General features: G+C 37.3%; 2 protein-coding genes across 4 annotated transcripts in view; both read left to right on the top strand.

Annotated features, from left to right (window-relative positions):
- Positions 1 to 14,911, top strand: part of LOC145495224 (inositol polyphosphate multikinase-like) — a 341,608-nt gene that overhangs the window by 173,118 nt on the left and 153,579 nt on the right. The window lies entirely within an intron of this gene.
- Positions 1 to 14,911, top strand: part of LOC145495209 (alcohol dehydrogenase class-3-like) — a 134,829-nt gene that overhangs the window by 15,420 nt on the left and 104,498 nt on the right. For all 3 annotated transcript variants that reach the window (XR_014050383.1, XM_081474794.1, XM_081474795.1), the window contains exons 3-4: positions 7 to 94; positions 12,710 to 12,842. Coding sequence is in view for 2 of the 3 variants with exons in the window: in XM_081474794.1 (XP_081330920.1) it covers positions 7 to 94; positions 12,710 to 12,842 (221 nt within the window). In the remaining variant the exon portion in view is untranslated. The remainder of the gene's footprint in view (positions 1 to 6; positions 95 to 12,709; positions 12,843 to 14,911) is intronic.

Here is a 14,911-nt window from a genome sequence, read left to right as displayed (position 1 = left end):
TTTCAGGCGACCATGTCATCCCTCTTTACATTCCTCAGTGTGGAGAATGCAAGTTCTGCAAAAGCCCAAAAACCAATCTTTGCAGTAAAATAAGGTAATTGTCCTGGTGTGGTTTGAATATTTATTTTACATTTGTCCTACTAATTGTAATCAGTTTGAAAAATTTTGAACAAAAATAATCAAAACCACAGCATAAATATCTACAACATGTTGGCTAAAAATGCAATGCAACTGTTAAACACAAATTGGTGTTTGTTAATTGTTAACACAAACTGGTGTTTTCATCGTCCTATCGCCAAAAACCTGGTTTGCATGATCTGACCATTGTTGAGGAGATTGTTACCTGTTCTTCAACTGCGAAAAACATTGGAGTTCATGTACTTGATGAGTTTATGTCCATGGTTCCTCATAGTACTGCCGTGTGCAAATCTGCATTCTTCCACTTGTGCAACATATCCACAATTAGGAAGTTTTTTACGACTGAAACTACTAAAACTCTGCTACATGCCTTTGTAACTTCAAAGATTGATAATTGCAACTCTTTGCTATATGGTGCTCCTAAATATTTGTTACGAAGGCTCCAGTGAGTGTTGAGTTGGGCTGCAAGAATAGTGTACCAGGCTAAAAAGTATGAACACATAACCTGTCCTCATGGAACTACCCATTGGCTACCCACTGAGCAGAGGATAAACTTAAAAATTCTACTGATTACATTTAAAGTGCTACACAACCAAGCTTCTACATATCTAATTGACTTACTTAGTCATTATCATACGTTGAGATTACTTTATTCATCTGCGAAAAACTTGCTTTGGAATCCAACCTATAATCTTCAAACTTACGATGGGCGTTCTTTTGCTGTTGTTGCGCCTTTGCTGTGGAATCCTCTACTTCAATCTGTCAAAGATTCTATATTAGTTGACACTTTTAAGGTTTAACGTAGACTTGAAAAAGCATCTTTTCTTGAGTGCTTACAACAGATGCTGATTTTCTATTGTTTTACAATGGTTTTTACAGTTTTTGAATTTAGTCAATTTTAGATAGTTTTGGTAGGGTTTTAAATAAGTTTTTGTGAATTTTTAAATCTGTATTTGAGCACTGTTGAACCACTGGGAAACAGCACTATATAAATGTATTATTATTATTATTATTATTATTATATTGTTATTACTATTACTATTATTATTATCATTATCATCATCATCATCATCATCATCATCATCATTATTATTTTTATTAATTCAGACCTGTCTTGCCTTGAATTGTCTTGTCTTTCTTGTGCCAGACAAGTTGTTTGTGTGGTTCAGTCCTGTACATTAAGAACAAGCTGTTGTGATGAACCTTTGGAGAAATTGGTACATTCACTCGATCAGTGTATCACACCATCTAGTTCTAAACGACCTACAGTGGTTCAATTGCTGACTGGTGAAACCCCTTCAGAAACGCAATAAAGATGAAAATGCGATCGCCTCTAGTGACAAACAAATTATAATGGGCAAATCTTCACAGAGATGAAAATCTTCAAAGATGAAAATGCGATCGCCTCTAGTGACAAACAAATTATAATGGGCAAATCTTCACAGAGATCACGCAACTTCCTACACCTGGGATCAATAATTGAAGAGGTATTCCCTAACTCGTCAAATGCGGAGTTATATCAGCAGCTTTGTGAGGAATGTCTGCATTTAATTTGCTTCCTGGCCGCTGTTTGCAAGTCTGGTCAACTGAAATCGGTGGAAAAAAGTGTTCTCTATGGACCAAACACGTTGAAAAACCTGAAACAAGAAATGCTCTTTGTGCTGCTGCCTATATTTGCCTTAATAAGTACAACCAGAAGCTCAGCACCAGCTCACTACAGAAATGGTTTGTTGTTGTTGCACGGTAGCGTGAAAGCGGCGACATTGCAAAGGTGTCATCACAGGCCTAAACGTGTTGACCTGGTCTTTCATTGCATATAGATACTTGAGGCGTTACAACCAAGACGCAAGCATGTTCTAGTTTCCATAAAGTCTTCAGTAGACGTTGCAGCAATAATTGACAAATTAGACTCTTCCTGAAACCAGGCGATAGAATTCCCAAATCATCTCGCTTCTACGCCACAGTTTCCAGGCATAGCTTCTGCTCATGTTTCAAACCAGAGATATGAAGAAAATGTTGAATTGCTCAAAGCTGTCTTTAATTCCACGTCCGTAAACTGTGCATTGTACGCAGATGCCATCTTTGTAGGTCTCAGCAAAAATTATACAAATTTACAAGCCATTGTCAAGATCTGTGTAAAATCCATCAACAGTCATCAATTCAACCAATCAGATCTTTATACCAGGAGCTGGTATCATAGAACGGCAGCATCAATACAATGTCTATAGGCTCCCATGCACTCTCTCTCGTCACCAGACCGCTCTCAGCTAGCCCCAATCACTCCAGACCACACTTGGCCAGCTCGCATCAAACCGAACCGGGAGCCTGTTCGCAGGCTACAGTGACCAGTTGTAAAAAATACCAAATGTCAAGTAACTATATGTGGAACTTCTTGCAAGCAACAAGTTCTCATAGATGCCTGCAACCACTTTTAAAGCTAAAAGTTTGACATTTTCTTTTGTTTTTAATCTCCCGTAAGCGACCATTTGGCAGATAATAGAGCCCAAATTGGATAATAAGGTGTTGTACATTATTGCATTCCTGGGTAGTACAAGAGATGAAACTACTTCAATATGGGAAGTACTGGATTTTTTTTCTCGAAATTGATGTTACACACGAACAAAACATTTTACAATGTTACCCATGTTTAATAAAACCACAGTAAACACACTGCACTTCAAAACAATGTGCTTGTCGCTGAACAAAGTCATACATCGATTTTACTACGTTTTTTAACGTTCTCTCCTCTTGTCAACTGTCGTGGATGTAAGTACTCTACGTCACATGTCATGCATCATGAACTTCCTGTTTACACCCGAACAAAAAATGGGGTAGGCCTGTGCAGTTACCATATACTAATGAGGCTAAAATTAGGCCCAATATGGTTTAAGCTTCTGTAAGCAACCACCTAGGCTTGACATTTTGAATGGTTGCTTAAAAGCGTCTTCTAGGCATTCAGTTAGTTGGTGCACAGTGCGAAAAAATGGCGAGCAAAAAAATAGGGAGAAGCGTGGCAAGAGAAAGCAAAGGAACGTCTGTGGGCAAACTTAACAAAAGCTCCCTCTGCCCACTTATGGACCACCTACAGGGGCCCGTAACAAGACTGCCAGCTTCTGGTTTTCAGTTATCAACAATATAGAATGCAACTTTGCAACATGTCCATGGATTATTTCAAACTTTGTCACTCTAAAGGCAATATGTAGAGACTTTCAAACCTATCTTGAAACAGAAATGAGCCTATTAAACAAAGTATAAGCACATGGCAAATTACTGAGGTGTCAAAATCTGCGAAGCGAAAGGTCAAAAGACTGAAAAGAGAACTGCAAATGTACAAATTTCACGAACCGTAGGAGTCATGTAGGCCCGTCACCCCATTTTTCACACTTTCAGTTCTTTGTGGCTCTTTCCTCCATGTCTTCCTCAATACCTATTGCTGTTGCAACAACTCCAATTTTGTTTATCTGTCTACTTGGTCTTTCATTATGGCCATGTAAGGAGAAACACCACGTCACTCATTGAAAGGTCTCTGACTGCCGCCACATCACATTTCTCATCCATGTCAGTAACGTTCCAGTGTTGAAAAACCTGTCAACATTGACCAATCAGAGGGTATACGAGATCCTGGTATACAAAAACGACCTTTTGTTAAGTTTGCCCAGAGGTGTTTTTCGTTTTCTCCTGCCATGCTTCTCCCTAGCTTTCTGCTTGCCATTTTTTGCACTGCACCCCAACTAACTGAACGCCTGTAAGAGGCTAGTCACTTATAGGAGGTTCAACTGTATTTATTTACAACACAGTTTTTATTCCCCTGAATATGCCTTTCCACTCATTCACTATCTGTTACCTCCAATCCCCACTATCTTGAACTATGTTGTGTTTCCCTTGAGATTTGCGAGAGTGGGGTTCCACTGTTAGTACCTCCCACTTGAAAAGCCGATAATTACCGAGTGTCAATAAACATTGTATGATATTGCAAAACAATGTGGAAATGGAGCAAAGGTATTCAGCAGCTTGAAATACAGAAAAGCAGTAAATTATTACAGGCTGACCAGAAAAACACCTTCTCTGGACCTTTTACTTTATTATGAACAATGTGTGTTATAAGTATAAGACTTAGTGTACATTAGGGCATAACAAATTGATAATTTTGATAGTCAATAAAAGTCAATAAAAATCAATAAAATTGATAATTTGTGACCCTATTTGTGAAAACCTGCCATAAGAAAAGTCAACACAAATGTGTTTTCCCTTACAACTCATGGTTAATGCGTTATAAATGCATTGCATTTCATTGTCAACACATTGTGCATGAGTTCAACCCATTGTGGATTGCTGTCAGCGCATTGTGTTTCGTTGTCGAACCGTTGTGGATCACTGCCAATGCATTGTGTTTTGTAGTCAGTGCATTGCTTCAAGCTTTTGATTTCATTATTTTAAAACAAATTAAGAACAAATGCACAGAAAAATTGAGCAAAATGCAAAAATCGCGGCCATGGTCAAAAATGAAACCAATCTTAATTTTCAATTTGTAACGAGGTATTAACGAGTTTTCAAAGGTTTTGGGGGTTACTTTATCAAAATGTGGGTGGATTTTCGAATTATTTGAGAAAATTGATTTTAACACTCTCATTGGTGAAAAATAGCAGAATAATTAGCATAAACTGGCATGGCATAAATGTCTTTATGTAAGTAGTAAAGCCTATATCATTGCGAAGAATGGAACTAATTTGAAAGGAGGAGTATTTGACACTTTATTTATGCCTACTGTACTTGTTGGTTCTAGGTGATGCTCCTTGCTACGAGAAAACACATTCTTTGATAAGGTTTCACCACAGTCCCGGCAAATCGAGTTTCACCTCATAATTACAAACCAACAATTCGATTTGTGGCCATTGTTCAATCGGGCTTGTTTTTTGGTTATAATGTGTCTAAATGTTCTCCTTATACATCATATAAAAATCAGTCTGGGGTTTTATGCGAGCGCTTTATAAAACACCTTCAAAAATTGAGAAGTTTCACTAAAGTTTGAACTAATTAGCATATTCCCGACACTTGACACGTAAGTGAAACACGCAGGTTTTGAAGAAATTGTTGCACTAACTCTGCTTCACACTTTAACATGGATGACTTACTTTTACATGCTGTCCGGCTATTCTCCATTTTATGCTGAGGTCCAGATCTTGTTAAGGAAAGTAACGTAGTCCATTTGGTCAAGGGTCACGACTTAAAGTCACGGTAACGTCTGTCCGTGACGCTCAGGCTTCTGGGCAGCTCTATTGTTAACACACATGAAGCACACCGATGGAAATGAAATTTTCAAGATCAGGAAATGCATTCTAGTACCAAAACAAATTTTATTTCATCTATCCCTACAATTTGCGGCCACTCAGGAAACTCAGATTAAAAAAGTTGGATTTGTTGTGTTGTATCCCCTGACGCTGGCTATTTCAATGGCAGCTATTATCCCCGGCTATTATGATGTGTGGACGTAAGTTTATACAAGATCATAATCTCTTGGTAGGTTCATAATCTCTTGGTTAATGTCGTTAAGGGCTTTAATATAACTGGAACATCATTTCGTTCATATTAAAATGGGCCTTTGCTCGGGAGCTTTTTTAGGGTGAAGGGAGTGGAGCTTGTCAATGGCAGTTTACTGTACCCTTTCTATGTTACTTGTATTTTGCAATCCCAGAGTGACCATGCCATCATTTTGCTTAACAGATAAATACAAAAATTCTTCACACGATACAATTATCACATTACAAAGTGAGAAAGTATTTCATGGTGGACAGCAGCTACACTTTTTCCAAAAATCTTTAATTTGACTTGGGTAGACTTGTGTCTTGAAATATCTCGACTACAGCAAAGCAAAGACCCATTTCTACTGAGTCTGGCAGTGATTGATATCTTTCGTATCAGAACCGCAATGACCGCCAACAATGGTAAGAAATGAACACGCCTTGCTGGCCATGATGCTTATAAGATGGATTGTTCAATTACGCCAAAAATAGATCCCTTTGTCAAGAGTTGTCAATTTCACTTCTCTTTTTCTATGCCAAGAGCGTCACGTATTGTAATGACAGAGGGGGGACATTTCAGTAGATTAGAAACTCTTGAAATAGCATTCTTTTCAGATTCAGGAAATGAGTAATAGTCTAATACTGAGGAAAATAATCAGCACATAATTATTGAGCTGTTTCTTTTCTGAGCAAGATCGCTATTAAACACCAAGGCGAACCTGGAGCAAGGTCCATCCACTCCTCCCCCCCTGAAAAAGAAATTTTTGGTTCTAGCATTCAAAACATCTGTTTCTTTTAAAACATCAGGAATTTAAGTGATTATTGTATAGAGCAAACTAATTTCTGCCACTTTGCTCTGCGTGTGACAATTTACCGAACAAGTTTCTATGCCGAGTGTAAAATTTCGTGATATTTTCGGTGGAAATTAAAGCTAATTTTAGACAGGTGTGATGGTGTACAGATTTTCTGAGATGAAAGTATAATTATTTGGGCTGCGGATTTCTTGCCTTATGCCTTTTTCAACCCAGATTCAAAGTTCAGTAATCGGCCAGTTTTATATTACTTTTAATGCATTAACCAAACAAGTGCACCTATGTCTGTATTGTGCAAACAGGATTATAGACATTCGGGAAACCGGGTCACAAACTACGACCATCGCCAAAATGTTTTGCTTCCCTTCACCCAACTGAGACAGCGTTTTTTGGATAACTTAAAAAAAATTTTTTTAGGCTCATTACCTCCCTTTTTCTGTTGTTTCCGTTTTAAGAGCAGCTTCGTCTAAATATCAACTAGACTTGGAAATAGCGAAAAAAATCAAATTTCTTCAAACTCGCCCAGAATGAAGCCCTACGGGCACTAGTTACAAAAATATTGTTTTAAGTTTGATAAATCAAAAATTTTTTCCGCAATTTTTTCGTTTCGATGCCCCAAATCGGCCAAAATCCATCAAAAATGAGCGGCATATTCAGAGGCTCGTAAACTCAAAAGTAAAAATCTTCATTACAAATTGATTGCACGTCATATTTGTACTTCCTTTCTTGTCTATTTAGAGCTAAATAGATCGTGATTTTGATTTATCGAACTTAAAACAATATTTTTGTAACTAGTGCCCGTAGGGCTTCATTCTGGGCGAGTTTGAAGAAATTCGATTTTTTCGCTATTTCCAAGTCTAGTTGATATTTAGGCGAAGCTGCTCTTAAGTACCTTCTATAAACATCTTCTGACATCTCAATCAATCCTAATAACAACATCTTTGAGCACCTGTGAGAGTGAAAGTGGCAAAATGGAATTCATGGCCAAGAATCAAAGCTCCCTTGGAATAATTTAATTGTTAATTTTTCAACATTGTCTTAGGAATTGCATGTCATTCCATGCATCAGCTAACAAACACTTAAAGCGTGAAAAAATGTTAATGGTATATCATTGAACCTGACATGCGTTACAGGCTGAATCTAGTAACATAATTAAAAGGTCGTGACACTGGCCATATAGTTATTCCATGGGATGCCTGTGGCAGGCCACAGTAAGGTTTGCCGGGGGTTCCTTTTTCTTTATTGAGGCGAAACGACAAATTTGATTGACAATGAATTCCATGTCACAGCTGGAACTAATTTCGAAAGATTCTGCAATTCTGGCAAGGAGTAGCTTGTGTAGACAGTGTAGTGCTCAAAGCAACATGTACGTATTCAGGAAATAAACAGAAGGTAAGACAATTTAGAAAGTGTTCTGATTTTGTGTATTGAATTGAACTGTGAAAACTGCATAGAGTTTGTGGATCATCCGTTCCGTGTTACACATCGAACCAACAAGTTCACTGTTCACTCGGCCTGCCAAACGAAACAACAAGTTCAGCAACCGAGCCTGTGTGTTCATCCGACCTACGTGCCTAACACTTAGTCTAAACAAGCAACACATGGACACTTGATATTCATACGATATTCATACAATATTCACACGATAAATTATTCACACACAGTATTCATTGAATCAGCGTATTCAAAAATCAAGGAGTCCATCACGGTAAACATTGACACCAACCATTTCCAAAATTTGCTCAAATATTTGTTGTTTTGCAATTGAAGATATTTAAGCCTCAAGAGTTTTACTCTATCGAAATTTTCACGATTAAATCCATGAGTCTATAATCATGCCATGTGTGTGTTTAAGGTTTTCAGAGGCCCTGTTAGGGGGTACCTATGTCCCCTATCTGAAATTCGCCACCAGCCATGTCGGCATTTTGCAAGATTCCTATGTCGCCTGTCAGAATTTCGTCACAGAGGAGCCGTGTCAGGAAATTTGACCTTGTTCGACTAAAACAAAGTTGCACGTATAACACATCATAATACCTTTGTTTATCAAAAAAAACCCGACAGTGCTATCAAATCTCACACATTGAGCATGAGGCTCACGCAAACGAATTCAATCTTGCGCTCTCATGCTGAAACTATTATTTCTCATGCTTTGAAGGTTCCTAGCTTGCTGTTTTAGTCAAGTACATATATAATTAAGTATCTTTTGGGATATAATTAATTTTACTCCATGTACGCTTTTGCACTTGCTTCGAACACTTTTCAGTAGTAGGAATTCTTATGCAGAGCCAGCATTTCTCTGGTCACTGGGTTTAATGATTACTTTATGGTTACTTTTAAAGCATCACATTTAGACTCAGCATGAAGGAAAAGACTTCTTAGCCACTTCAATTTTTCAAAATGTTCTAAGGGGCTGGGGGCATGATGGGGGACATATTGGGGGTATGCTTTCTAAGGGCTTGGGCATGCTTTTGAGTGCTGAAGTTGCTAACCTCCTATGGGATGTGGGGGCATGCTCCCCCTGGGAAATTTTGAAATTTAGACGCTTGGAAGTACTATTTTCAGCCATTTTCCAGTCAGTATTTGGACCTAAAGTACAATCGAACCTATGACTATTTTTACCATGTTTATGTTTAACAACTGTTCTTTAACTCAAAATCTCAATGACCTCAATCAGATAATTCCTCCTATCTATAATCTTCCTTTGAATTTGAAGTAACCCTTATCTTCTGCTGAAGACAAGAAGACCTCGGCAGCTTTCCCCTGTCTCTCTTTTCCTTCCATAATGCCATTTGTTGATAATAGAGCTTCATATTCTTTTACTGGTGACCTACTAATAAAAATATGAAGCAGACGGTCGAAGTTCTCTTTCCTTTTTCCTTAAGCATGTTCTTAGACATTTTAGGGCATTGCTCACTCAGCTGAGAGTGAGAAAAAATACTCAGCAATGAAGGACTTGATTTATTCGACGTTGGATGTTTTAACATATATAAGAAAGCCTGGGTTTCACGACCTGTTGACATCGCGCGTGAGAGAGGAAAACACATTTAAAACCCGAAATGCGTCTTCACTTCGACTCAGACATTTAAAACAATCACTGCATTCTCAGTTCCGAAATTCGTTGTTGATCTATCTTGCCACTGGTCTCGCTTTCCCTATTTCGCTGGAGTAGTCTGTCGTTCGTCGCCAATTCATAGCTCTCATGTCGCCGTTTCAAGGCCGTGTCGCTTGTTGGAATTTACCCCTAACAGGGTCTCTTTTCAGGGTTTTGTGTATTCTTGCTGACATTGAGCTTATCTGTTTACCAGAACGCACTTGTAAATAGTGTTTGCGAGAAGGTTTATTGCGGTCAATGATGTTTATTTTATTTTCAGTGTTCCACCATTAACATTTATAAATACAAAGGGAAATATTTGTTAAGAAGAATTCCTCATGCTTCTCATGGAAGCTTTAATCCTTTCGTTATCTCAAGTAAACAAACACACATTCTCAATGGGAATATACCAGCTGCGTTACATTGCATCATGTTTTTCTCTAATACAAGTTAGCCTCTATAAAGAACAATCGATACTTTTGTCAATGTGCTTCAGTTCTTCTCTCACACAAAAAAGCTTGTAATTATATAACAGACAATCAATACTTTAGCCTCTTAATGTTTTAGTAGATTTGTTATGTTCATTGATGGCAATACAGCCCTTCACAATATTTTAGTTTTCAAATAATTAAAACGTTGCGTTACTATTCATGTCTCAAGATTTTCTGGCAGTTCTCAATGTAAGTTATACAAATTCCATTTTCCATGTTGCAATATTATTTCAGTTAAACACCATGTACACTCTCGTTCCATCTTGTAGATCACCCGGAAAGAAGAAATAGGAGCCGGGAAAGGAGGCTCTTCTCGCTCAGTAATTTCCCGCCTACCCTATTACAGTGACCGTTTCTTCAAGACTTTCTACAGTGATTTCTATGGCTGATCTAACTGATTAATTGTGGTACTTAACTGTAACTTCACAATTCATTCCAATGCTACGCTCCCTATCCAAAGCATCCCACGCAACGCTCCAAGTTGCGACCATTTTAGTCGCCATGGCGACTAGAATTTTGGAGCTGGCGACTAAATTAGAATGCAAGTTGCCAGCTCAGCGACTAAAATTAATGTGACCAATGCGTCAGGAGCTTGAGCGAAATATCATCCGGAGCGAAAAGAAAAACATTCTGAGCATTAAGAATTCACTTTGCAAAGCTAGTTGTTGTGGGATTTTAATCAACAGAAATGGAGACTGAATAAAATGAAATGTTACACCGTAAACAAAGATCAAGGAATTGCATTCAGTTGAGCTTGGGACGCGACAAAATTCTTTCCACTCGACTGAACTTTGGCATGTGACAATTTTACCTGGAAGCGTGAGACAACGCACGCAATCCGGTCATTTGCCATCAAAAAGAAGAGGAATTGCAAAAGCTTGGAAAGCTCGACAGTGACAGGATCCACAATATATTTGAGAAACATCCAGATGTATTTGAGAAACGTATTTTGTTTCAGTGGACACGAAAATACTTGACTTTACAGCAAACTTGATAACACAAGCACGGGGGATTCTATAAATAAAAAAACTGTGATGAAAAGCGGCTCGCAGCTGTAAATAAATTTCACTTGTGTGAACGAACCTGGATTTATTTTTAAATTGTCAAAGATTTCATCAATAAAAAATATCCGTCTTAGTGATTGCCCTAAAACTTGTGAAAGTATTTTCGCATTGAGTATTTGCATTCTGCGGTTCGCATATTAAATTCAAAATGACAAACAATTTGAGCGTGAACTTTTCTGTCCATTTCAATACAGTCTTCAATTTTCAGATGAAGTTTTATATCGTTTGCTTATTCAAGCAGAAAATGAGGTTGAACATTTAAAAAAGATCATAAGCGATAAGGTTAACATAGTGTTCACTTTATGGTCTCAGCAAGAATTTGATGCCACCTTGATAAACATTGGAAAACTTTCCGCCATTCTTGATGGTTGATTTCACAACCAGCGCCAGCAGTGAAGGAATGGTTCAAATCCTCAAAAAGATCAAGAATACCATTTCTTCAATCTGAAGTCCATACCACATGTGGTTTCTAAGTTTTAATGCAGAAATATGGAATTCTGTGTGCTGGCTGTAGATTTGTAAATATGTGTCACTAGTATAGATTAAAAACAAAAAAAAACTTTATTTCATAGCATGAAAGTTTGAATTGTTTGGAGTGCTCAAGTCATTCCTAAGTTACCATTTAAGTGTGATTATAAAATATTAAAAACTCAAGTAAGAGTTTATAATGAAGGTAGTCTGAACCTTTGGTTTTTGATATTTGTGGTGTCACTTGTGAATCGATGGAGCTATTTGAAGGCATGTACATTTGCATTATTATAACCATTGTAAAAGATTTATTGAAAGTGAAAGCCAATCAATTTAAAATGACTGAGTGAGAACTGTGATCAACTCACAACACTGTTGCAATAATATAGTACTTTTTCATTGTGATCAGAAACTATTTCATTTGATCATCAATCATTCCAATAAAAGCATATTTGAATCAACATTAGGTATGTAGTTCTTTCACTGAACGGGACTTCAATTTACTTGGTGGTTCAAGGAAAATGTTATTAATAGTACAGTTGGATAATAATAAGATTATCATTTATTATTAATTAATTATTAATTTATGCATATATTTTGGCGACTAAAATTTTTCACTGGCGACCAAACCTGAACAGTCAGTGGCCAAATGGCCACTAAGGAAAAAAGTTAACTTGGAGGGTTGCCACGGAATCGCCTTTAGGCGTCTTGTTTCTGAGAGGTTTACGGATATTTTCATGAACTTTATACAATCAATGGTTTCATAGATGAGCATTCATTTTAGGTTCAAGGAATGATCTTTTATTATAGTTCAGGAAATATTATATAGACCCTTTTCATAAATGGCTGCCAATTTAAAATTCTTTTGTATGCATTTGAATTAGTCTCACTAAACTCATTTGGGAGTAAACTTCTTTTGAATTATCAACTCAAAATCGGGGTTAGCTTATAGTCAGGCTAATTTTAATGCTTACAAAAGAATTTTTAATTTGCAGCCATTTATGAAAAGGGTCTATATCTGTGTATGTAGAATGATGTTTGAAGTTTGGTTGAATTGAATTCACCTAGGGCACAACGGGTTATTGTGGTTAATGATTATCATAGTCTTTTGTTTGAATATTTTCAGAGTAACACAAGGTAAAGGTGTAATGCCTGATGGCACGTCACGTTTTTCATGTAAGGGAAAGACTCTATACCATTTCATGGGCACTAGCACATTCAGTGAGTACACTGTTGTGGCTGAGATATCCATTGCAAAGGTAAGCATCAACTTGCTAACTAATCATTAAAACTTAAAAATTCTGACACTAAGGCCCCCAAAAGAAAACATGCTCTCCTGTACATAAGCCCCCTTCCAAAGATGAGAAACTAATTAATTTCCTTCCAGTTATTTCAGAGTTATCATGTTTTTTTAGCTGTGAAGGAAACAAGATTTTTTATCAATGTGTGGATCCAGAAAATATCCATACCCCCCACGGAGGATTTTTCCCAGTATGATCCCCACCCCCCAGGATTTTCCGTTCCAGGGGGCTTCACGGTACTTCCCCCAACCCCTGGAATTTCCATGATTTTTCTACTTAGCCCCCCCCCCCCCCCCCCGTACCCCTCAGAAATTCCATATCCATAAATAACAAGACTTAAGAGTCACTGACTGAAAATATCAAGAATGGCTGGCCAGGTTGGAAAAATCGAAAATCCTGAAACTTTGCCTAAAGAACGCTTTTAGGGAGCCACTTTTGAAAATATTATTCCAATTTTCTTAGAATTTAAAGTCTTCGAGAAATTCACAAAAAACAAAAATATAGCTTTTTGCCTCATTAAATATGCAAAAAAATATCTGGGAAATTGACAAAGTTCTCGGTATTCGCATTGAAATAATTTACAAAACTAGAACTCGGGGTAAACTTAGCATAAGAGCTTTACTTTTCTTCTATCTAACAATAGGAAGTTTTAAATTTTTCAAGCATTTTGAAGGATTCCGTCAACCATTAAAGAATTGCCTTCTGAAGCCCCCATGAAAACTGCAAAATTTGCGTAGTTTTACGGGCTTAAAACGCATCTTGGTATGTCTGATATGGAACTAAAACAAGTATTGTGCAAAAGAGTGTCGTTTCTACTATAATAATATGGAAAAAATTTCTGGACAATCGAGGTTCACACAGGTAAAATGCAAAAGTTCCCAACAGTCTCTTCTCAAATTTGCATAATGCGGTATGTTCAAAGAACTCTATTGTTGAGCACTCTAGTCTGTTTTTGTTCCATTTGTGGGCCTTGCTTTGTGGGAAATATACAAAAAGAGAGTTGATCCATGTCGTTATTACAACGTCGTTTCATTATTTCACGCAAGGTACATAAAACTACAGACGGAGCCCAAAATATAAGTTCAAACACGCTACATGTATAACGTGACTGGCATCACGTAATATTTATTTTCAGTTAGCTCCAATTCAGGAATTACTAGATTATTGAGGTTTAGACACTTGCTTATAACAGAGACATAGCAGGGTTTGTCTTTCCTGTTTATATACACTCGATTAGTCTGCAAATATTCGAAAGGAGACTGGTCTTTAAAAGTAAATTTTAGCATGTGTCTCAATTTTGATCTTGATGGAAAACGAATCAATTAAACACACGAAATGAAACGAAGAGGTTTTGTTAACGTGATCCAGCCAGACCAAGGAAGCAAGTTTTCTTCAAAAATAGAGTAAGACTGTTTGAAATCGAGACTCATAAAAATAACGGGGGTGCTCGTCATACATTTTCGGGGTTAATATTCAAAAGGTCCACCGCGAGAGCTTTTGCGGTACCTTTTACAGGGATTGGGCCGAAAAATATGACAGGGGATAATGTGTTATGTAAACGGTTGTCAGTTTAACCATCGATTTTCTCTCTTTTTTTATTATTTGGAAACTATTAAGGTTAAGTAATTGAAGGCACCAACAACGACAAAACAACACTGTTAGAAATATATCGAATAGTCATTCTATGAAGAGACTTTTCAAATTTCGACAATTACGCAAAAAAGTTCACCTAGCCTTAAAAACGTTTGTGTTTGCTGGCGTGCATTCTTACTGCCCAGTTTTTGTGTTCCAAATACTGATAGAAGAAGACCAAACGTTAATCAAAGTGTTTATTTCGACCCGATATTGGGCCAAAAAACGATATTGGGCTAAAACGCTTTTTAAGCCCGTAAAATTACACAATTTTTGCTGTTTCCATAGCGGCTTGAATTCTTCGACAGCCAACGGAACCCCTCAAAATTTCATTTAATATAAAGTTTTCAATATGCTTAGTTTATCAAATTACTTAACACAAGTCGTCACACAGC

This window comes from Orbicella franksi, chromosome 8 (assembly GCF_964199315.1).
Source record: "Orbicella franksi chromosome 8, jaOrbFran1.1, whole genome shotgun sequence".
Classification (NCBI taxonomy): domain Eukaryota; kingdom Metazoa; phylum Cnidaria; class Anthozoa; order Scleractinia; family Merulinidae; genus Orbicella; species Orbicella franksi.
The sequence above is the reverse complement of the archived record's forward strand: the minus strand, read 5'-3'. Positions and strand labels throughout refer to the sequence as shown.